The 25,639-nt window shown below is 35.1% G+C and overlaps 1 protein-coding gene across 1 annotated transcript in view; it reads left to right on the top strand.

Annotated features, from left to right (window-relative positions):
• LOC132713493 (uncharacterized) overlaps positions 1-22,645 on the top strand; it is a gene marked incomplete at its 3' end in the record, with an annotated part of 77,879 nt that extends 55,234 nt beyond the window's left edge. Inside the window, 1 exon segment of the mRNA XM_060696121.1 lies at positions 22,418-22,645. Within this exon segment, the coding sequence (XP_060552104.1) occupies positions 22,418-22,645 (228 nt within the window).
• Positions 22,646-25,639: the final 2,994 nt, after the last annotated feature.

The raw sequence follows: 25,639 nt of genomic DNA, 5'->3' as shown, positions 1-25,639 counted from the left end.
CAAGCCGTCAAGCACTATGACCCAATTAATTTACTATCCCATTCATAGAATTATGTGACCTTTCAAATTATATCCGCTACGTTTCTAATACCGTAATTCAAGCTCAATTGCACATTATTTTCAAAAAATAAATTTCTTGTCTCCACTTCTGTTCGCAATAAATGGAAGTTTTCAGAAATTCAGAGCACTATTTTTCACTCGCGGCGGTTATGCGTCGGTCATGGTCGGGTGATCACTATGAATTCAGCTTACGTTGATATGTTAGAATACAATATAGCATTTAGAGTGGCGATGAAACGTCACAGCAGTGGGCGTTACCCTGTATGGTTGGAAATTTCGGGTTTGTAAGTGCACTAGTTGGGACTACGTCCCAACTAAAAAACCGAAGAGACGGAAAAGGTTATTTCATTTGAAAATGTTTGCATTGCGAAATTCTCTAGTTCACTATTCATTGTACATATCGCGACATTTCATTTTTAATTAATAATAATCAAGCATCCTCATACCGATCGGAATGATCGGCGTTTACTATGACCGACTAAAAGGCTCGAGAAGTTGCTGTCGCCCTTTCACAAAATCTGATTTCATTCCATAAAGGGTGCCGCGCTTCGGCGCGGACGCCAATAAGTAATAGAAAGAGCATCGAAACACGAGGCTATCTGATTTGTACGAGGGGGCGTAGCCCCGAGTATTAATCAGATTGCCGAGTGTTTTGATGTTCTTTCTCTTTTGTATCATAGTCAAACATAAAAACACGTTCCCTGTTGTCAAAATATGAAACCCCGGCAAAAAGGAACCAATGAACGAACATCTGAATATGATATTTCTGTCGCTTTCCCTTCTTCTGCCGTCACAATATGTAAACCCCAGCAAAAATGAGCCAATCAATGGGCATGCTCTGGAGTGCGGGTAACTAATACCTGCACTCCAGTTAACGCACTGTGCATGTATATGTATATACGATTTAACTCTTACACATTTTCAACAGAAAGGTCCCCAAACTATCATACAAGAGGTTACTTAGTGTCGTATGAGTTAAAAGAGACATCTATTACACGTATGTCACATGCTGGTCGAAACTTCAAAAACACGCATATTTCGCCTGTCGCATCGTTTTCTATTGAATTTCTCAAAATCTTCCATTTACACGTCAGCCCCCAACTAACACTGTTCGGTATACGCCCCTATATAAAGGGGACGTAACTTTGTTTTCTCCAAGTGCCAAAATAGCGGAACCATCCGGAAACTAACGGGATGTACCGACAAAGCGACACCTGCTGTCATAATATGAAAACAAAATATTGCAACTTGATATTTCCATAGACGATATTTCCATAGACGTACATTATAAGAAATGGTCCCTAATCCTACCTTAAAATTGAGTTTTCATGCTAAAGAGGTGATTTTTCTAGCAGAATAAAAATGCCTGACACATAAAAATGTTCCTGTTATATAGTGGTAGCCAACCAATTTTTTTGCAAAATTACTTCAAAGAGGATTACCCCCCATTTCATTGAAATTTTCTGCTGATCACAGGACTGACATACACTTTTTATAAATGCAAATATCCAAGTCAAAATTATCATAGAGACTCATGAAATATTTCATTTTCTTCAGAAAACAATGTAGTGTTACTTTTTAAATTAGTTTTTATACTTAAAAATACCCCATTCTCATCCAATCACCTCATGTATAAAGTGATTCATACGGTTTTCCCTGCACTTTTTTTCAGCCAATCGCTGGCCATGTTACAATGTGATTCCCTGACCTTAGTGCGTACTGTAACATGCGACTATAATATTGCTATCGTTGTCATCTTCGTTGCCCGATGCGCACTGATCATGTCTTACATTATATTTGTAATCAGTGAATATATTGAAGCATATGAATGCTAAGACATGCCAAATTCGCCAAGTATTGATCAAAATCAATTATTTATTGTGAAATAGTGTTGACAATGTAAGTGGCAGATTTATAGCAAATTACTTACAGGAACTTACCATTTTACATCCAGTTAAATCACGAACAAGCAAAGAATGTTAACATAATACGCTGTCCTTTAAAAAAAGATGCAATTAAACATATAGCATATTAAAATATTGTGAGTTTGGAATGGTTCAGAAAGGAAACACAAGAAGTTTGCAAGTACAGTGATAGCGCATTCAGTAATCATAATGCATGATTGTATTCAGCAAAAACGTAGGTTTTCCATTGTCATAAAGAAGTATGGAAGCAAGCATAATGTAAGTCAAAATATCATCAAGCAAGATGGAATAAATGCACTAATTTCAAATAACTTTTTATTTTATCATTTTTGTGAATTGACAGCCTAGCGGCCAAAAATGTTAATGTTGCAAAAATGTTTTAAATATGGTAAAAACAGGTCTTTATGAAGTTCTTAAGACTATTCTTGATATTTAAAAGGTATATAAAAAGAAAAAAATCACTTTCAAAGAATTTCATTTTTTCATTTTTGTGAAGTTGGCGGCCAAAAATTTTAATGTTACAGAAAGTTTATTTGAACAATAAAACGGCATTTAATGAATTATAAAATAGAGAAAATAGGAATATAAAGAAAGCTCAACACGTCCTAAATGTTGCAGGGTCGGTTTGATTGAGCCTGTTAATGTCAAGTGCAAACTACCGTCCACGTCCCCTAGCACCGGCTTAAGCATAATTCAACGGGGCACGGACAAAAGCCCTCCTGTCAAAAAAATGACAAGACGGACAAAAGCCCTCCCGTGAAAATGACAGGGCGGACAAAAGCCCTCCCGTGAAAATGACTGGGCGGACAAAAGCCCTCCCGTGAAAATAACAAGGCGGACAAAAGCCCCCCGTAACAAAAAGATATATGTATGTTGAATACCTGTGTTTTTCATTGCACTGTCCGCCTTGTCATTTTCACGGGAGGGCTTTTGTCCGCTTTGTCATTTTCACGGGAGGGCTTTTGTCCGCCTTGTTGCTTTTTGATTGGAGTGCTTTTGTCCGGGAGGGCTTTTATCCTACACTCGAATTCAACATTTAAACATGAAATGGTAAAATTTAGAAACATCGGCTGCAGATGTGTTCATATGACGGTCATCATGGAACCTTCAATGTGACACAGTAGTGCCATTCCATGAAAAGCGGCATATGGCCTAAGTAATAAAAAGCTTGTGCCCTGAACGAGAAAAAAATGGGCGGAACTAAACAAAATGGAAATTTGAAAGGGGTTCCGAGGTTATGAAACCTGCATATCACAGAGAAGACGTCAAAAGACAAGTTAAAAAGCAGGCAGCATATCCTAAAGGTGATTCAACATTATTCAAGTAGGAATATTGGAACCACCCAACTAGAAAATGCCAAATACTTAAAACTAAAAATACCACAAACATAACAATAATGTCGTGCTGAACGATCTTAAAGGATTAGGAAATATAAAATCTCTGATTGAATGTACGGGGTGACTTTTTACAGCCTCCATACGGCACAAACAACGCTGATGTGGCGATAAAATAGAGAAAATAGGAATTCCGAAAGAAAGCCCAACACGCCACAATTGAAAATGTTGCAGGCTCGGTTTGATTGAGTCTGTTCATGGACGGTACTGTCAAGTGCAAACTAACGTCCACGTCCCCTAGCACCGGCTTAAGCAGAATTCAACATTTCAACATGAAATGGTAAAATTAAGAATTTAGAAACATCCGCAGATGTGTTCATACGGCGGTTATCATGGAACCTTCAATGTGACTCACTAGTGCCATTCCATGAAAAGCGGCGTATGGTCCCCAGGTAAAAGAATGCTTGTGCCCTAAACGAGAAAATAATGGGCGGAACTAAACAAAGTGGAATTTTGAAAAGAGATCCGAGGTTATGAAGCCTGCATCACTGCGGTATACCGTACCCCGGATATTGCTCGATATTATGAGGACTTTCATCCCATTTCGCGACTTTGAACGAGGAAGGAGGTAAGTTCAGTGACGATATTTAGTCATTTGGAATTGGTTTCATATAAATTTTATAGAAAAACAAATACTTAGATCATTATTCTAGTGTCTGAAACCCCAAAAATGTTGAGAAATAGCTTTAAAATGTAATTAGGAGGTAAAATTTGTCTCTTTGCTCACGTGATAAATGAGCTCGGATCAGTCAAATTTGATGTTTTTGTGCATATACTTCCTTAAAAGGAAAACTTGAATCGAGTGAAATGTGACAATAATGATAATGTTTATGATGTAAATGTTCAATCAACAATAGAACCCAAGATGACAGTGCATTTTGAGAATAAATACACATGTCAGTGTACCGAGTATTGCGTTGGAGTTGCCCGCCGGTGTCACGAGTATTGTTTTTTAGTGTAACGAGTATTGGTTATCAATATAGAGTAAATGCAAGTAGTAAACACAGAGTATATACCACATTTAAGTTTGAATATTTCTTATTGTGTATTCTTATTTACACTATATGTGCAGAATATGCAGAGTTCGGAGGTACTTTACTGGAAACATCTGCGAGTAAGCCAGATTTTCATTCCTGCTCATGAAAAATTTCAGTCGAACGAACTCAGCAATTTTCTGTTTTAACAAAGTTCTCGTTGCTATCGAAGGATCAACCTTTCCAGAATTTATTAATAATTATTGCAAATCTTACTTTAAATTGTAAAAAATGCATCCAAAGTTCATTAATGCTGCCTCAAGATTGTCAATATTAGATGGTATTGAGCAAGTGTGCCAATATCTAATATCAACCGACTTCCTACTATGCTAAAAATCAATATAAAGGCACCTTTCGGTCATTTTGTACCTACACCCTAGCAACGGCAGACCGTATGCACGTGAAATGTGTTACATCATTAGCAGTGAGTTACCGTATGACTGCCGAGCGGGTACAGCTAAAAAAATCGAATAATGGATTTTGATAAGATTATGATAAACGGCAGCAGATACAATAAGAAGGTTATGTTCCTTATAACCTTTTACCTCTTAAAGGCGTGTTTTAGGGCTGTCTTGTGCTGTCCTGTTTTTGTTTAGGGTCCGCCTGGGCTCCTTGCCACTGGTTCGTGTTGCTGGGTCGTAGGGGGTTGCGTTCATTGAACGCCGCCTTTCCTTGTTAATCTTGTTTAGCATATTTGAAGGCTTTACACCCCACCCCTTTTGAGGCCTCAAATAGTGTAAAACATGCGCTATTTAGAAATTTTGAATTTGAGAAATGTTGTTTAAAAGAGTGATCTTTTTTTTGGCGCCACCTCCCCTTATTAAAAAGGTACATCAAGGGGGTGCCACAGGGGGGGTGCCCCCTTCGGTTTGGGGGGTTTGAAAAGGGACAGTAGCCCCTCTTACCGCCGAGAAGATTTGGGACTTGTGTGTGTGTAGGGGGGGGGGGGGGGCTAAAATGGCCTCAGGTCAATTTAAATTACTGTGTAATCAACGCCGAAAACTTTAACTTTATCTCAATCAATTGAGAAGTTGCTGTACCTCGAAATCAGTTTTGATTGGGAAAAAACAACGCAAAAAAAAGAGATTTTTGGCAATTTTGAGACGTCCCCCCTTTGTCATGGTAACTGGAAATTTAAAATTGAGCATGGTGTTCCACAGGCTATAGTCAAGCCAACATTTGTGCTAGCAGGTTGAACTTGTAACAAGAGGCTTAAATCAATGAAAACAGGCTTTTTTCGCAATATGCTCATGCAGTAAAAGGTTAAGACGATACCGCATGCTTGGTATAAGCCCTCTTGCCAATATTTTACTAAGTGTGTCAATATGTTTCTTAAAGCAAACTTACCCTGTAGTAACCTATTATTAATATCATCTTAACATGTTTTTTCTTCTCCTTCTTTTGAGAGATGGGTCTCTCTAGAGACATGCATTTAAAGATTTTTATCGTCAATTTTGATGGTTCTACCCTGCCCCGACCCTGCTTTCGACCCTGCACACACCTTATTTCATCCATAGTGTGATTTTCAATCAAATGGGAAATTAAATCTCTGTATATGCCCGTAGGAAAAGAACAGTAATAACACTGAAAATGCATTGTTGAATCTGAATACTTGAATAAATATCATATAAACAGTACATTATCAGCAGAATGTAACGGAATCGATAAACAGACGTGAAAATTTGACAAAAATATCGATTTTCCATACTAATGTGCTCATTTTGTTTTGCAATACACTGTACACTAAAGTTGGGCTATTTTGCAATACTCTGTACACTTAAAATCAATACTCGGTACACTTTCTTGTATCTTTTTTGGCCTGTATCTTTTTGTACTTTCACACTTATTGCCTGAAATTTGGACAAAGCACACTTGGATTGTAAATAAAAGAATTGCTCGATTCAATTTTTTTTATATTGGTAATATAATAATTTCTAACGATTCTACAGTATCGCAGTCAAAATTTCCTAGTGAGCAGCAGATTGTTTAGAGGTAGTTTAATCAATTTTACAAATAACTGTAATACTTTTACGTCTCTTAGAGTTACAAAAATACCTCTAGATATATAAAATCCGTTGAAATAAATGAAATAGCCATTAGTTTGAAAAATATCGTCGTTGAACTTACCTTCGTTCTCCGTTCAAAGTCGCGAAATGGGATGAAAGTCCTCATAATATCGAGCAATATCCGGGGTACGGTATACCGCAGTGTGCATATCACAGATAAGACGTCAACAGACAAGTTAAAAAGCAGGCAACATATCCTAAGGATGATTCAACATTATTCAAGGAGGAATATTGGAACCACCCAACTAGAAAATGCCAAATACTTAAAACTAAAAATACCACAAACACAACAATGTCGTGCTCAACGATCTTAAGGATCGGAAATATAACATCTCTGATTGAATGTACGGGGTGACTTTTTACAGCCTCCACTCGGCACAAACAACGCTGATGTGGCGATAATAATAGAAATTAAGAATCCCGAAAGAAAGCCCAACACGTCAAAATTGAAAATGTTGCAGGCTCGGTTTGATTGAGCCTGTTCATGGACGGTACTGTCAAGTGCAAACTACCGTCCACGCCCCCTAGCACCGGCTTAAGCAGAATTCAACATTTAAACATGAAGTGGTGAAATGGTTAAATTTAGAATTTAGAAACATCGGCTGCAGATGTGTTCATACGACAGTTATCAATTAACAGTAGTGCCATTCCATGAAAAGTGGCGTATGGTCCCCAAGTAATAAAATGCTTGTGCATTTTAAACAGTAAACAATGGGCGGAACTAAACAAAATGGAATTTTGAAAGGTGATTCGAGGTTATGAAGCCTGCATATCACAGATAAGACGTCAAAAGACAAGTTGAAAAGCAGGCAACATATCCTAAGGATGATTCAACATTATTCAAGTAGGAATATTGGAACCACCCAACTAGAAAATGCCAAATACTTAAAACTAAAAATACCACAAACACAACAATAATTTCGCGCTGAACGATTTTGAAGGATCGGGAATTTTACATCTCTGATTGCATATACGAGGCGAATTTTTACAGCCTCCACACGGCACAAACAACGCTGATGTGGCGATAAAATAGTGAAAATAAAAATCACTAAAGAAAGCCCAACACGTCACAATTAAAATGTCGGAGGCTCGGTTTGATTGAGCCTGTCCATGGACGTACCGTGCAAACTAACGTCCATGCCCCCTAGCACCGGCTTAAGCAGAAATCAACATTTAAAACTGTTAAATGATAAGATATGTCTTTAAAAGTTAATAAAGAGCCGTTTTTCAATTCTTTTCCAAAATTTTACAACATTGAAATTCTGGGCCGCCAGGCCGCAAGCAAATGATTTTTTTTTCAAAGTGATTTGTTCTTTTTATATATCCTTTAAAAAATAAGAATTGTCTTTAGAACTTCATTAAATGCCGTTTAAATTACATTTCTGCAATATTAAAATTTTTGGCCACCAGGCCGCTGGGCCGCAAACTTCACAAAAATGATAAAATAAAAAGTTTTTTGAACGTGATTTTCTTTCTTTTTATATACCTTTTAAATATTAAGAATAGTCTTAAGAACTTCATAAAGTCCCGTTTTTATCATATTTATAACATTTCTACAACATAAAAATATTTTGCTGCCAGGTCGCTAGAGAAAATAACTTAATGAATGTGTTTTTTCCTTTTATTTAACTGATAAATGATAAGGTATGTCTTTAAAAGTTAAAGCAGCACGCCTCCAGATTAATGCTAATTTTCATGAAAATTTTAAAAATGTAATAAAAAATAAAATATTGTAAAATGAACCAAAAAAAATAAAGTTCACATTGCAAAAAGCTTTACAACCCATGTAAATTACCAAAAAATGTCAAAATATGCATAAATAGCCCTTACTGCGTTAGTAACGCAGTAGAAACATGATAAAATATAACGCAAAATCGGTCATAAATTACACATAACATGGAAATTATTAATTTTATTTTGAACCTTTCACTTTTTTTAAAATTTCAGTACCTTATTTTCCTGAACTATTTTGGTTCATCTTGAGGCATGCAGCTTTAATTATGAGTCGTTTTCAATTCTTTTTACAAACTTTTACAACATTGAGATTCTGGGCCGCTGAGCCGCCAACTTCATAAAAAATGATAAAATATTTTTTTCTCAAAGTGATTTGTTCTTTTTATATATCCTTTAATATAAATAATAAGAATTGTCTTTAGAACTTCATTAAATGCCGTTTTATTGTTTGAATAACATTTCTGCAAAATTAAAATTTTTGGCCGCCAGTCCGCTTGGTACGGTGTCCTTATCGTGCCATTTAGAATGTCGTCCGTCGCGTCTAAGGGTAGACACACGACAATGCGAAGTGACATCGCGACAATGCGAAGCGACGCTCGACAACGCGAAGCGATATGCGACAATGCGAAGCGACGCTCGACAGTGTCAAACGATATGTCGCACTGTCGCCTAGAAATGTCGCGGTAAAAAAGGGCGACATTTAAGAAATGTCGCTTCGCGTTGTCGAGTGTCGCTTCGCATTGTCGAGCGTCGCTTCGCGTTGTCGCGATGTCACTTCGCGTTGTCGCGATGTCACTTCGCGTTGTCGCATTGTCACTTCGCATTGTCGAGTGTCGAGGTTGGTAGAAGTGCATACCACGACACTCGACAATGCGAAACGACAACGCGACAATGCGATACGACGCTCGACAATGCGAAGTGACACTCGACATCGCGAAGCGACATTTTTAAAATGTCGAGTAAATGTCGCGTTATTTTTATGATTTTTACACCGCGACGCTCAACATTGCGAAGCGACACTCGACAATGCGAAGCGACACTCGACAACGCGAAGCGATACTCGACAACGCGAAGCGACACTCGACAATGCGAAGCGACATTTGGAATAATATCGTATCGCATTGTCGTGCGTCTACCGGTGCTTGGTCAGAATTTACTAACTCACCGGCAAACGGTGCGATCATGGAAGGGGTCGCACTAAACTGCTGACGAATTAGCTGACGATATAGAATATATAGGAAACTGCTGACCAGTTAAACAAAGAAGGATTATCGAAAACTGCTGACCAGTTACACAAAGAAGGGAAACATTGAAGGTGTCAAATTGCCGTTGGTGATATTACAAGCGAGGTCGAGAAATACTTGATAAAATGTTTTTTCAAGATGTCAATATTACAAATGATACATATTAATTATAAAAAATTCAATTGATATATACTGTATATTTCTCAATTTATTTTGATATAATATTTTATTTAAGTACCTTAATGAATTTTCTTCAACGTGTTATATATTGGTTAAAATTTTAAAAATGTAGTCAAAATATGATGTACGAAAAATCATAATTTGTTTCAAGTATGTATAAAACTTTAATACACTTGTTACTATATATAGTAACAAAATTGCCTATGATTTCAACTTTATCCTGTCACTTGTCTCAATTTCGGCCCGATAACAAGGTGCCGTATATTTTTACTGATCTACGGCACTTGATCACGTGGTATGCATGTTTGCCGGACTACTTTTCAAGAAAAAATATAAAAACTGTCGTTAAATCTTCTGTGTGTAGAATAACGAATTTTGGAAACGTTGATAAAACTTTGTTTGTTTATTTTATTTCACTCTATAATTTTTCAAGCGAAATAAAAATTATTTAAAGTGAAATAAATGTAAAACTTAACTGTTTGCGACATTTTAGAATAGCGTACTTGATTTGATTGTTTTGCACGTGCTGTTTGGCGCTACATTGTGACGTCACGTAAACAATACTTTAAACGTCTGTACAGCGTTAACGACTGAATAAAAGATATTGGTATTCGAATTCATTTTCTTAGTTAGACCATTTTCTTTCATTCTAGATAGTTTTCACAACAAAATTCGACAAAAAATTGTTTTAATTTATCACATTTTTCAAACAAAATGGCGCCCTCAATGTGAAAATACACGGGGAGATAATAAGAACGGCGAGTGCATTGGTGTAGAAAAATTAGGGCCTTCTTTGTTTATATAGAAACATTTCCGATAGTGTGATTAAAGGTTGTTTGCCTAATAAAATTCTTTAAAAAAACGGTGACAGGATAAATAGAATAATAGATTGGTGCCGTGGATGGAGAAAGTTTATCTGGCTCTGCTCCGGAATTTATTGGGTTCGCCTTCGGCTCACCCAATAAATTCCTCCGCCTCGCCAGATAAACTTTCTCAATCCACGGCACCAACCTATTATTCTCTATGATTATGAGTGTCACGTGACCTATTATGAGTTTGCGGCCCGGGGCCGAGAACTAGTTATCAGCCCGCAGAACATGTACACGTGCACAAACTGAAACAATGACGTCATATTTTACGTCATCAAACAGTTAACTGTAAAATTGAAAGTAGGTTGTCAGCACGAATCGCTTTATTTTTATTGTGAGAGCTTAAGCGTATTTAGTACAAACACATTTTTGTTACTATTGAAATTTGAAGAAATAATACGACAAATTTATTCCGAAAAAAATGAAAAATAAAAACTTGCTTCTAGATTCTACTGCTTTGAACACACAAACAGTAAACATCTCTGTACAGAACAGTAGAAAGAGTAGACAAGAATTTCAACGAAAGAACTTTGTTTGTTTTTTTTTTTTCTTTTTTTTTTTTAAATGCTACTATTAGATCATCCAAGTGTATTAAAGACATTAATACACGTCAGAGTAGGGCCGGAAGGTGATAATCGGCCCTAAATGAATAATGGCCCTCGGGCTAAAGCCCTCGGGTCCATTATTCATTTTGCGGGCCGATTATCACCTTCCGGCCCTCACCTGCCTGTATTAACCTCTTAATGCATCATAGGTTAAAATATATACATGTACATATACGTAATGTATATTTTTAACAAAATATAATTATTATGTCGTATTTAGTGCAAATATGAAATAAAGTGATTTATCACACACCCGTGCCGATTTTGCGACTCCGTAAATATGGTATTGCACGGCCGTGCATATATTTTGACGTGACGTCATTAGCGTTATACAAACATAGTGTAATGACGCGCTAAATGTTAGCGTTTATACTATAGGCGCGTCAATGAAAAATGACTCTTATTTCTCTTTAAACGGTCTTTATTTTGGGTATGTGATAAATAGAATATTAAATTCGTGTAAGTTCATTACTGAATTTATTGCACTCGTTGAATAAAATAATATTATGCTCGCCAGAGGCTCGCATAATATTATTTTATTCAACTCGTGCAATAAATTCAGTATTGAACTTACACTCATTCAATATCCTCTATTTCTGTTTCCTTATTTGTTGTTCGTATAATTGTATAAGTAATATTGAACAAAAATTAATAATGTGCTAATTGTTATAGTTAATAAGCTTTTATTACATTATAAACAACATGTTTCCACAGATATCCATTAAACTGATAATTTATCGAGATCGACATGCCCCAAGGTCATATTAAAATCGATTTCACACGCGACGTGTCATTCTTGATTTATCTATGACAAAATACAATAAACAGTCAAAAATATGTTATTAAAATGCTGACCATATTGTAGAATCTGCTGAAAAGTTAGATATTAAAACAAATTATCATCCTAGGACAGTAACAGAGATAGTGATGACGTAAACAATCAAAACAAACGAAAGAAACAACGTACTGTCCTAGGATGATAATTTGGTCTTAACGGTACATGGGAAAGTCCAAAAACGGGGTTATCTGGATTATTATCCGATATCGTAAAAGTAAACACTTACAAATACTATATAGCATTATTCTTACAGTATCGTTTGCGTATTACCGTTATGGTTCTGTCGGTAGATCGAAATTATTTGTAACTTTTAGAGTTTTGTTCTCATAGGTTCGAACCCCAAGTAGTGCCATTTTATAACCACAGGTTTTTCTTCTTGCTCTGTTTTTTTATCATTATAATTATTCATTTATTTTCGTTTTCCTTTTTGTTTTCTTCTTATGATATATATTTTATAGTATATATTTATTTTTTATTTCTATTTTTTTTCTTTTTGTATTTTTTGATCACAGTGAAATAAAATATTCGATCTAAATATTCTGAGGTAAAAAAAAATGTACCAGTAGTCGAACTTCTGTCTGTACGGATAAACTCATTACTGACACGGTTGCTCTACCTGCTGCGCTAACAAGACATATGATAACATGTAGTTTTATTTTCATTTTTATAGATTGTGGCATTGATCTGCCTAACCTATTTTTCGCATTGTTATTGGTCTTTGTTATGTAAACAAAGGCTCAAGTTATCATCCTAGGACAGTAGTGACATATTTGTATACGATACACCAACAGTAAGTAAAATAAATAGTGAAATGAGTACTAATGGAACTTTTCAACAATCATTTACTGGACAATTATTGCAGTCACCTCCGTATCAGTATAATCAACAATATCTTGGTCCACTACCGCCATGTACACCAATGATGAATCAAGGTACAAACCAAACTCCACCATGGGCTATAGCTATGATGGAAACTATGAACTCCCGTCTTGATAAGATCGACTCCCGACTTGATAAAATTGACAATATTGAAAAAGTAGTAAACTCAATGTGCTTGAAACTCAATGATCTAGATATTAAGGTAAAAAGTATAGAGTCGCGAGTTTGCGATGTAGAAAACAACAGTACATTTATCAGTGAAAAGTATGATAAGCAAACAACAGAATTAGCGTCAACTAAAGATAGTGTAAAGACCATGCAAAATCATGTGACACGTTAAATTCTACAATCAAAACATTAAGTAAAACCCAGGAAGAACTTAGAACACGCATCTTGGACAACGAATTTAGAAATATGAAGGACAATCTAATATTTTATGGCTTACCGGAAGTACATACCACATCACCGGAAGCATCCATGTTATTAACAAGTTCCTCTACAAGTGACACTGACCAAAATATTAATGTTTCGCCACAAACATATGATACAGCAACAGACCCTAATTCATGTGCCTCTATTGTAAAAGAATTTATTAAAAATACATTAAAAATCAGTACTGAGATAGAGTTTGATAGAGCCCATCGCCTTGGTACACTAACCAAACCCGAAAATCCAAGACCGATTGTTGTGAAATTTCACAAGTATAGTCACAGAGAAATAGTAAGGAATACAGCTTTCCATATGAAGGATGTCCTTAAGCAACATAGATATGGTGTTGGAGTACAAATACCCAAAGAGTGGCGAGATGCCATGAATGCTATGAGGCCAGAAAAGCATTAAATAGAGCAAGAAATGTATTTTTCAGAAATAGAACGAACGAGAATAAAAGCATTTTCATAAATAAAAGAAAGGTATATAAGAATATAAAACTTAGATGTAAACGTTTATTCAAAAAGACAGAGGGGAAACGAGTGTCAAAATTAGCAAAATGTAACCCAAAGTCTTTTTGGAGAAATGTGAGAACACAATACAGGCAACCTACTATAGAAAATAGAAACATAAGTATTGATGATATGTATATACATTTTAATAGTTTGTACGGTTCTACACCACTGTATGATCATGAAAATAATGATGTACATAATGATTACATATATGATAATGATTTAGATGTTGAATTTACATCGATGGAGATAAAAAATGCAATATTTTCGCAAAACAATTCCAAATGCCCAGGTACTGACCATCTGATTGCAGAAGTATTTAAAAATTCAATTGATATAATTTGTCCATTTCTCACACGCTTTTATAATAAAATATTTAATGATGGCGTATTTCCTGAATGCTCGGGAGAAGGTATTATAGTACCAATTTTTAAAGGTGGAGCTCATGAAGCAAAAAACTTTCGCGGAATTACCTTAAATAATATTTTGTCCAAAATATACTCAAAATTATTTAATTTTATCCATGAAATATGGTGCTATATCAGTCAAATATATTTCATCTTTTTTAAAAAATAAATATGAAATAAAAATATGAAAGTGGGCGGAGTTAAAACTCATATTTATTTTAAGGGACTTCTTTCGCCATTTTGTTTGAAAATCTGATAAATAAAAAAACAACTTTTTGTTGAATTTTGCTTTGAAAACTATCTAGAATGATAGAAAATGGTCTAACTAAGAAAATTAATCAGAACACCAATATCTTAAATTCAGTTATTAACGCTATACAGACGTTTAAACAGTTGTTTACGTGACGTCACAATGTAGCGCCAAATATATCGCGTGCAAAACAAGACGCAATAATATATTACTGCGCGCTGTACAATTGCAGTTGCGTAGCAAGCAATAGGGTTTGTAACCATTTTTCTTTGGTAATGAAATTAAATAAAAAGGTGTATTTTTTCGTTTTTTCGTGAAATATGGTATATATTTTCACTCAACATGATAAAATGCCACATATTTTCACTCGCCGTCCCGGCTCTTGAAAATATGTGGCATTTTATCATGTACAATATCCTCTTATTATTAGTTGATAGACTTATTAAATGGGCTGATAAACATGAAAAATTTATTGATAATCAATATGGTTTTCAAAGGAATAAGTCAACTATTGACTGTATTTTTGTTCTACATGCTATAATAACAAAGACTTTGTCGAGTAAGAAGAAACTCTATGTAGCATTTCTAGATTGGGAGAAAATGTTTGACCGTATTGATAGGGTTTTATTATGGAGAAAGTTACTGAATGAAAATATAAGTACAAAATAAGTGCAATCAAGTGCAATCAAGTCAATGTATGGTATTGTTAAATCTTTTGTTAAATATAAAAACATGCATTCTGATCTAATTAATTCTAAGATTGGAGTAAAACAAGGAGATCCAGCAAGTAGCATATTGTGTTTATTTTTTCTCAATGATATATTAAATAATATAAATAGGAACATTCCTGGTATTGTTAACATTGATGATATACAGGTATTTTTGTTGTTATTTGCAGACGACGCTGTAGTTTTCACACATGATCCAAATTCATTACAATCTATCTTGAATGATATAGAACATTATTGCAATATGTGGAATCTGAAATTAAATGTATCTAAAACAAAAGTAATGATTTTTGAAAATGGTAGACATACATCTTATGATTTCTTTTTGTATAACACTAGAATTGAAATTGTAGAATCTTTTAAATATTTAGGTGTGTATCTTTTTAAAAATGGGAACTGGAACAGAACTCAAAAATATATTGCGCAACATGCGTCATATTCACTACACAATCTATTTATTGTATGTAACCAGTTGGAACTTCCAGTTTCCCAAATGATAAGTTTATTTGATAGTATTGTTTTACCAACATTAAATTATGCTGCAGAAGTGTGGGGCATCATGCTGGTCCGAACATAGAAATTATACATACAAAGTTTTGTAGAAGATTGTTATGTGTGAAACAATCAACCAATGTAGATGTGTTATATGGTGAACTTGGTCGTACACCAATGTCCATTCATAGAAAACTAATATTGATCAAATACTGGTTAAAACTTCTTAAACTTAATGAAAGAACTATATTGTATAAAATTTTTATTATGTTAAAAACAGATGCCGACAATGGTGTAACTTATAGTGGTAAAAACTGGGCATATACTGTTAAGACTATTTTAGAGCAGACTGGCTTGTTTTATATGTGGGAAAATCAGTTTACTATACATATAGAATTTAGTATTGTATTATTAAACAACGAATTTTAGACATATTCTATCAAAGTTGGTATTCCTCAATTAATAACTCGTCTAGATTAGATACATATTGTTTATTTAAACATTCATTCGAATTTGAAAACTATTTGGATTTTATCGTTGAACCGAAATTTAGGGTAGCTTTATCCAAATTTCGTTCATCTTCTCATAGTTTGGCTATTGAACGTGGACGGCATAGAAATATACCAAGAAATGAAAGATTGTGTAGTAATTGTAATGCCGGTCTTATAGAAAATGAGTATCATTTTGTATTAATATGTTCTAAATTCCAGGACTTAAGATCAAAATATATAAAGAGATATTATTATACGTGGCCTACTAAACAGAAATTTGTTAATCTCATATGTGCAAAATCAAAAGCAATAATTAATAATTTAGCAAAATATATATACTATGCAAACTTGCGAAATAACTAGTCATCTTTAATGCAGATACATATATATATTATATCATTGTGCTCTTCTGTAAACCATGTCTTTGTCAACGGCGTCAAATTAAATTCATGTTTACCAACTATTTAATTTCTTCCGATTTCAAAAGCCATCATGGTACCTGTCTGACGTATACTTAATACATGTTATTGCTTCATACATTTCATATTTAAAATTATTATTTAAAAATAAAGATTTCACTGGTTCCCATACTGTGTGTAAGATGTCTGCCTTTTTCAAAAAATGTTGTAACGCAATCTACGATATTTCAGCCATGCTACTTTTGGTCACTTCTGGAGCGTTTCTTATACAATATCCTGTCATCACCGCTTCTTTATCTTGTTTGACATTTATTCATTTAAACACAAGTTGCCTTTAACATTTCATGGTTAATTTTGTTTTAAAGGTAAAGATTATAATCTCAGTTGGCGCCATATTAGCGTTGCTATGAAGTTAAATATCATTACGTTGCTCCGTCCGTTAATTTGACGTCATTTTTGCAACACAAAATGTACGCACCTTCATTGCCTATAATCTACGGAATGCCGTTAGGGCCATTGCCTATGAATGTGTTGATCTGAAACGCGATAGTCGATAGTACGATGGTGAAAACGCGAAATCACGAAACTACGATGGTGAAAACGCGAAAGTACGATGATGAAAAACGCGAAAGTACGATGATGAAAACGCGACAGTACGATACTACGATGATGAAAACGCGATAAACTATCGTGTTTTCACCATCGTATTGTCGCGTTTTCACCATCGTAGTTTCGTCATTTCGCGTTTTCATCATCGTACTGTCGTGTTTTCATCATCGTACTATCGCGTTTTCACCATCGTACTATCGCGTTTTCATCATCGTACTGTCGTGTTTTCATCATCGTACTATCGCGTTTTCAACATCGTACCGTCGTGTTTTCATCATCGTACTATCGCATTTTCATCATCGTACTATCGCGTTTTCATCATCGTACTATCGTGTTTTCACCATCGTAGTTTCGTGATTTCGTGTTTTCACCATCGTACTATCGACTATCGAGTTTCAGATTAACACATTCATTGGCGATGGCCCTAACGGCATTCCGGAATGCCGTTAGGGCCATCGCCTATGAATGGTTTGATCTGAAACGCGATACTCGACAGTACGATGATGAAAACGCGAAATCACGAAACTACGATGGTGAAAACGCGACAGTACGATGGTGAAAACACGATAGTTTGTCGCGTTTTCATCATCGTAGTATCGTACTGTCGCGTTTTCATCATCGTACTATCGCGTTTTCATCATCGTACTTTCGCGTTTTCACCATCGTAGTTTCGTGAGTCGTGAGTCTATTCAACTCCGTGGAAATATGTAGCAGATAAATACTTAAGTAAAGTATCAAATCATCATATTGATATGTCTGCTTAAAATAATTTTATAGCCTTGTCTACGAACTTTCCGGACAGCCCTCGTATATAGGGAAACTGCTGACCAGTTAGATATATAGAGAAAAATATATTTTGCCGTGAAATTGTAATTCATTTTTATTATGTATGCAAATTCAATTTATTTTATAAAATTATGTCGACATTTAATTAAGTAAAAACACTGCTGACCAATTTAATGTTATTTCAAATTGATTTAAGCCGTAAAACTCTTCTTATTCTATATGGTTAGCAAATTTAACGCTCTTTACATTCAGGCGAGAAAATGCTGACCAGTTAAACATATACACATGTAGTAGAATCTGCTGACCAGTTAGATATATAGGGAAACTGCTGACCAGTTAGAAATATAGAAAAAAATATATTTTGTCGTGAAATTTTAATTCATTTTATAATGTACGAAATTCAATATATTGTATAAAATTTTGTCGACATTTAATTAAGTTAAAACACTGCTGACTTATTTAATATTAATTCAAATTGCAATTATTGCTTTTGAAAATACATTTTTTTCCGTTACAAGATTTTTCTATTGAAATATCACTAACAAGAGATTTTGATAAAACTCATAACATCATAATTCTTTATAAAACATTAATTCAAATTTTTGCATATCTTTAGAGGTATAAAAAGCTGTTTAATATATCCTTTTAAAATCACGGATTTATATTACATGTAGTAATGTAAATCCGTGTTAAAATGTATGATATTATGGTACTTTAAATGTATATATTAATTTAGTTTATAAACATAGTCATATAAATGCAAAAATTAAAAATATAATTAAAAGAATAAAAGTAATTTCCCATCTTTTTATTACCCCCTACGGCGTGTTTATATAACTTCACACCTTCAATGTTTCCCTTCTTTGTGTAACTGGTCAGCATTTTCCGATAATCCTTCTTTATTTAACTGGTCAGCAGTTTCCTATATATCTATATCGTCAGCTAATTCGTCAGCAGTTTAGTGCGACCCCTTCCATGATCGCACCGTTTGTCGGTGAGTTAGTAAATTCTGACCAAGCACCGGTAGACGCACGGACAATGCGATACGATATTATTCCAAATGTCGCTTCGCATTGTCGAGTGTCGCTTCGCGTTGTCGAGTATCGCTTCGCGTTGTCGAGTGTCGCTTCGCATTGTCGAGTGTCGCTTCGCAATGTTGAGCGTCGCGGTGTAAAAATCATAAAAATAACGCGACATTTACTCGACATTTTAAAAATGTCGCTTCGCGATGTCGAGTGTCACTTCGCATTGTCGAGCGTCGTATCGCATTGTCGCGTTGTCGTTTCGCATTGTCGAGTGTCGTGGTATGCACTTCTACCAACCTCGACACTCGACAATGCGAAGTGACAATGCGACAACGCGAAGTGACATCGTGACAACCGAAGTGACATCGCGACAACGCGAAGCGACGCTCGACAATGCGAAGCGACACTCGACAACGCGAAGCGACATTTCTTAAATGTCGCCCTTTTTTACCGCGACATTTCTAGGCGACAGTGCGACATATCGTTTGACACTGTCGAGCGTCGCTTCGCATTGTCGCATATCGCTTCGCGTTGTCGAGCGTCGCTTCGCATTGTCGCGATGTCACTTCGCATTGTCGTGTGTCTACCCTTAGACGCGACGGACGACATTCTAAATGGCACGATAAGGACACCGTAGCTTGGCCACAAACTTCACAAAAATGATAAAATAAAAAGTGATTTTTGTGCCCCCACTATAGGGGCAATTTAGATTTACCATTGACCGTCCGCCCTTCCGTCCATCCGTCTGTTCCCTTTTTGCGTCGCACGTAGCTCAAAAAGTAATTGACCTAGAGTCATGAAACCTTACAGGAATGTTGATTAGCATGTGAAGTTGTGCACCTTGGTATTTTCATGTGAATATATTTAGTATTTTAAGAGTTATTGCCCTTGACTTAGTAAAAATTTGCAACTTTTAACTTGTTTCACACGTAACTAAAATATATTTGACCTAGAGTCATGAAACCTTACAATAATGTTGCTCAGCATGTGTAGTTGTGCACCTTGGGGTTTTCTTGTGGATCTATTCAGTATTTGTAGTACTTGCTCTTTACTTAATAAAAGATTTTTAGTTTTCAACTTTGGCACATGTAGCCAAAAAAGTATTTGACCTAGAGACATAAGATTGACAAATCGGTGGAATGTGGGGCACCCTTGTCCTATGGACACATTTCTAGTTTTCTTTTTATATACCATTTAGATATCAAGAATAGTCTAAATAACTTCTTAATACACTTGTTACTATATATAGTAACAAAATTGCCTATGATTTCAACTGATTATGAGTGTCACGTGATCTATTATGAGTTTGCGGCCCGGGGCCGAGAACTAGTTATCAGCCCGCAGAACAAGTGCACGTTCACAAACTGAAACAATGACGTCATATTTTACGTCATCAAACAGTTAACTGTAAATGTGAAAGTAGGTTGTCAGCACGAATCGCTTTATTTTAATTATGAGAGCTTTTAAAAGCGTATTTAGTACAAACACATTTTTGTTACTATTGAAATCTGAAGAAGTAATACGACAAATTCATTCCGAAAAAAAAAATGAAAATAAAACTTGCTTCTAGATTCTACTGCTTTGAACACACAAACAGTAGACTCTAAACATCGCTGTACAGAACAGTAGAAGAGTACTGTAGACAAGAATTAACGAAAGAACTTCAAAGTATTTGTTGGGTTTTTTTTTGTGTTTTTTTTTTTAAATGCTACTATTAGATCTACCAAGTGTATTATAAGAGGTTAATACACGGCAGGAGAGGGCCGGAAGGTGATAATCGGCCCGCAAAATGAATAATGGACCCGAGGGCTTTATTCATTATTCATTCAGGGCCGATTATCACCTTCCGGCCCTACTCTGACGTGTATTAATGTAAAAAAAACAACAACAACAAATAGAAATCTACGTTCTTTGGTTGAAATTCTTGTGTTCTGTACGGAGATGTTTACTGTTTGCGTGTTCAAAGAAGCAAGTTTTATTTTCATTTTTTTTTCGGATTGAATTTGTCGTATTATTTCTTCAAATTTCAACAGTAACAAAAATGTGTTTGTACTAAATACGATGTGCTGTCAACCTACTTTCACTTTTACAGTTAACTGTTTCATGACGTAAAATATGACGTCATTGTTTCAGTTTGTGCACGTGCACATGTTCTGCGGGCTGATAACTAGTTCTAGGCCCCGGGCCGCAAACTCATAATAGGTCACGTGCCACTCATAATCAGTTGAAATCATAGGCAATTTTGTTACTATATATAGTAACAAGTGTATTAAAAGACATTAATACACGTCAGAGTAGGGCCGGAAGGTGATAATCGGCCCTGAATGAATAATGGCCCTCGGGCTAAAGCCCTCGGGTCCATTATTCATTTTGCGGGCCGATTATCACCTTCCGGCCCTCTCCTGCCGTGCATTAACCTCTTAATAATGTCACGTTTTTGTCACATTTAGATACAACTGTAAAATTTCCGGCTGCCAGGTCGATACAGAAAAAAAAACTGTCTAAAACTTGTTTTTTCTTTTATGTAACTTTTAAATGGTAAGATATGTCTTAAAAAAATACATAAAAGTCGTTTTAATTTCATTGCCAAACTTGTATTACTTTTAAAGTTCAGGCCGCTAGGCCGCCAACTTAACGCCGCCATACCGTTGATCCGCCATGCCGCCAACTTCACACCGCCAGGCTGTTGGGCCGACAACTTCACGCCGCCAGGGCGTTGGGCCGCCAGGCCGCCAACTTCACGCAGCCAGGCCGCTGGGCCGCCAGGCCGCAAACTTCATACATCTAAGGAAAAAATGTTTTATTAGGGAAGGAAAAAATGTTTTATTAGGATAAGAATTTAAATTATGATGGAATATGGTAGAATATGCAAAACAAAAATAGCTGACATATGTTTCCGGTTCGGATCGCAATATCCATTCCTTGGGAACCCGCCCATGGACTCAGATATCATTATTATTGAAACATGTTGTGTAACAAAAACGTGTTTTTCTTCTTAATAGTTTTGTTTTTAATCTTTTTACAAGAAGCTAAAAGATGCTTAAACCGATAGCCAACAATCTAATTAGACTTTATGGTCTTTCCCTAAACTGGTGGTATGGACATCATAATTTTTATAGAATTTATATAATTTATCTTGATCAATAAAAACAGTCAGAACGTTAGGAATTTTACATTATTTCAAATCTTATATATTGTGCTAGTTTGTTTTCCATACCGAAAAAATAAATATTTCGATGCTGTTATGTCCTCCAACTTTTGAGAGTATCTTAATTCTCACTTGTAAAAACAAATATCATAACATTTAACAGAAATAAATCATCGTGTATACGCTCTAAAAGTACATGTAGTCAGCAGTGTTATGATCAATATCTTGAGAAATCGTTCATTCTATTTCTTAAAAATGTAAATAAGAAAATTTTACACAATACATTTCAGTTAAGATATCATACAGGCAATTCAAAAAAATAGCAATAGAAGTTAGCAGAACTGATAACGAACGACTCGTAGCTGCCTTTCAGTACTTTGATACGGACAATACTGGTTTTCTCAGTGAGGAAAAACTACGACAAATACTTCTTCCAGCAATATCTTATGACTTCACAAAAAAGGACATGAATGGGCTTATTTCTGATTTCAGTTCGGATGGAAAAATAGATTTAGAAGGTAATTTATAAGCTCTGTTAATAACAATACAATACTATTGTGTTCAAAAGTAGAGTAATCATTAGCTATTAGCAGGATTGTTTTGTATAGCGTATTTTAGTTTTCCATAGATAGAAAATAAATACCTTCAAAACCTCATTTCGGTGCTGTTATGTCCTTCGAATATTATTTGAATACAACATTAGTCGGTGCCAAATGGTATTAGAAACGCTGCTTTTATTATCTCTCATGAAATGATTCTTGACAAAATGCCTCTACAATCTCACCTTTTCACTATTGTGAGTGATCTCCATTTTGCAAATTATTTTACTTAGCCATTATATTGAATGTTGTTTTCTACAGAAACGTAACTGTCTCTGAAAATCTGAAATCTTTACATGCAAGATAATGAATTAAGAGTTAACTGTTACCTGTGATAAAGTAGATATTTATCAAGAATCGTGTTACTAAAAAAATAAAGAAACAGTGGAGTTTTTAACTGTTAGACTTTTTCGGCCGTATATAGATCTTTTTACAATACGATTTTCCATAGCAACCGATGTTGCATTTCGCGCATGCGCATTCAGCGTAGGGCAAAAGCGCAATAACGATAGACTACATTTAGCGTACTTGTAGGCTATTAAAGACGTGATTATAAGTTATGTCACCCAGAAAACAGAATTTTTGTGATGAATTAAAGCGGTAAACTTGTTCTTCAAACGTGAATTGATATTTATAACAGATATACAATGTTAGCGGGACTAATAATTCAAAGACCAAAAGTCCTGCTCAAGGTATCATACAATGACTTTTTCATCAGTAATTTAAATTAAAACAGCAGGGTGTTAAAGATACAATTTTATTACCCATGTATTACATAATATTACACAATCGGTATTCCTTTGAAAAAGGATTGGCAAGGCGGTAAGTGTCAAACGGATTGACACGTGATCGAGTGACCGCTTAATTGTTATTTGCCAGCTATAGTTTTCAGTATCATTCAACCGGGACGTTTTAGTACCATGACATATTTAATCACATAAAAGTATGAAATTATCGTTATTTAAGGTACTTTTTAAGTTTATACCATAAATTCGCCGTAGGGAACGTGTTACAGTATCGCGTTTTTCGGTTACAGTATAGAATTTTCAAGATGGAGGATTATTTATGGGAAGAGAGGTAGGTGATTTTTATTCAGGTCCATACTACTAGTAGTGTAGTTTCTAAAAGATGTTTTTGTGCTTTGCTTGTAAGGAACAGAATCCGGTATCTAGTCATATATTTCTTCAGACCCTGCACCGCAGATTTATCGCTATATTGTCTCATAAATTTGAAGATTTGACAGTTTGAAAATTTGAATCGAGAGACCAACGCATTTTTCTGCAATTTCGACATTATTTATGCATGCCTAGAAAAAGTAAATCTACAAAACGTTAGTCCTTTATGTTTAGAAACGTTTAAAAAAGTAAATGATCAGTTAAACCTATTTTCCTGTTGGTAAAATGCGTTTGAAAAAATAAACAATGTTACAGTATAGAGCGAGGTAATTTGTGCAGGGTTACAGCATAGACCTAGCGATTTGTATCCGATTTCGTTACAGTTTATACCCAGATTTCGGTTACAGTTTAGACTTCGATATTTTCTATATAATTATACTAGGTAAAATGTATAAATGTTACATAGACTTTTAAATCTCTGTGAGCTTATTGGCACGTTGGCTATTCGTCCGTCTGTCGTACGCATGTGTGTGTAATCTCATCCGCTCAACTAAATGTGATGAAATTTACATGACTTTCTACCAATTAAGTTGTTCAAATGGTTTCGGTTGCAATCGGAGATACGAAAACCCAAAACATAGATTTTGAAAAAAGGCAATGTTTAAAGACCCTTCTCATCTCGAACCAAAAGCATTCAAATCAAATCATGATCATGGCGTCATTTCGAATGCTTCTTTGTTGAAGTTACGATTATTTTGTCATTATTAAATTAAAAGTCGTTTTTTTTTTATTTCAGACATCCTGTATAGCAGTTTTCATGTTTCTGAAAAAGAAAATAATATTGAAAGTTATAGAGTATAAATTAAGGTCAGACAATTACAATATCTTCTCTAGTGATGGAGGTACATAATAGTGGCAGAGTCGGGATAAGGCCGTCTTTCATTTACTGCTGTAGTTGAAATCCAATCATGACTTTGGATTCTTTGTATGTGAGGAATCTATCAAGCTAATTTACGGAAGGTCGGTGGTTCTAGTCAGGCTAAAATGTCTGAAATGTTTCACAAAGGGTATCTGGGGTCTTTCTTTACACTAAAGCAGGAATGTTTTCACATGACCTCAGTGTCGTTGAAACTTTAAATCCAAGAAAGCCAAACGTAACAAAATAGAGTTAAACAGAATCCCTAAAGAAATTCGAACACAACAAAATTGAAAATGTTCATAAACCCTTTTAAATACTTACAAAATACATTATGGTAGATGGAAATTCCAACTTAAAATAGAATTTAAGGTTGCAGTATTAAGTATAAAGTTGCACTTAAATACTGTTTTTAATCATTCTTAGGGTATTGCCTGATTGTTAATTGTGTCTTTTGACAGCTTATCTATGGTATACAGGCTTCATAACCGCCGATCCCCTCTCAAAATTTCATTTTGTTTAGTTTCACTCATTGTATTCTCGTTTATGGCACACGCAATTTTTAACCTGGGGGGTAATATGCCGCTTTTCATAGAATGGCAATAACGTGTCACATTGAAGGTTCCATGATAACCGCCATATGAACACATCCACAGATGTTAAAAAATCTGAAGTGTACCAGTTCATGTTTAATGTGAATTCTGCTGAAGCCGGTGCTAGGAGGCGTGAACGGTAGCTTGCAGTTACCACTACCGTCCATGAACAGGTTTAGTCAAACTGAGCCTGCAACATTTTCATGTTTTCCGTGTTGGACTTCTGTTAAGGATTCTTTTTTCTCTATTTTATTACTAATAGGCATTATTATAATGTGTAATGAAATCA

Source organism: Ruditapes philippinarum, unplaced genomic scaffold, assembly GCF_026571515.1.
Source record: "Ruditapes philippinarum isolate M1 unplaced genomic scaffold, ASM2657151v2 ctg4519_1_1_1_1, whole genome shotgun sequence".
NCBI lineage: Eukaryota > Metazoa > Mollusca > Bivalvia > Venerida > Veneridae > Ruditapes > Ruditapes philippinarum.
The sequence above is the reverse complement of the archived record's forward strand: the minus strand, read 5'-3'. Positions and strand labels throughout refer to the sequence as shown.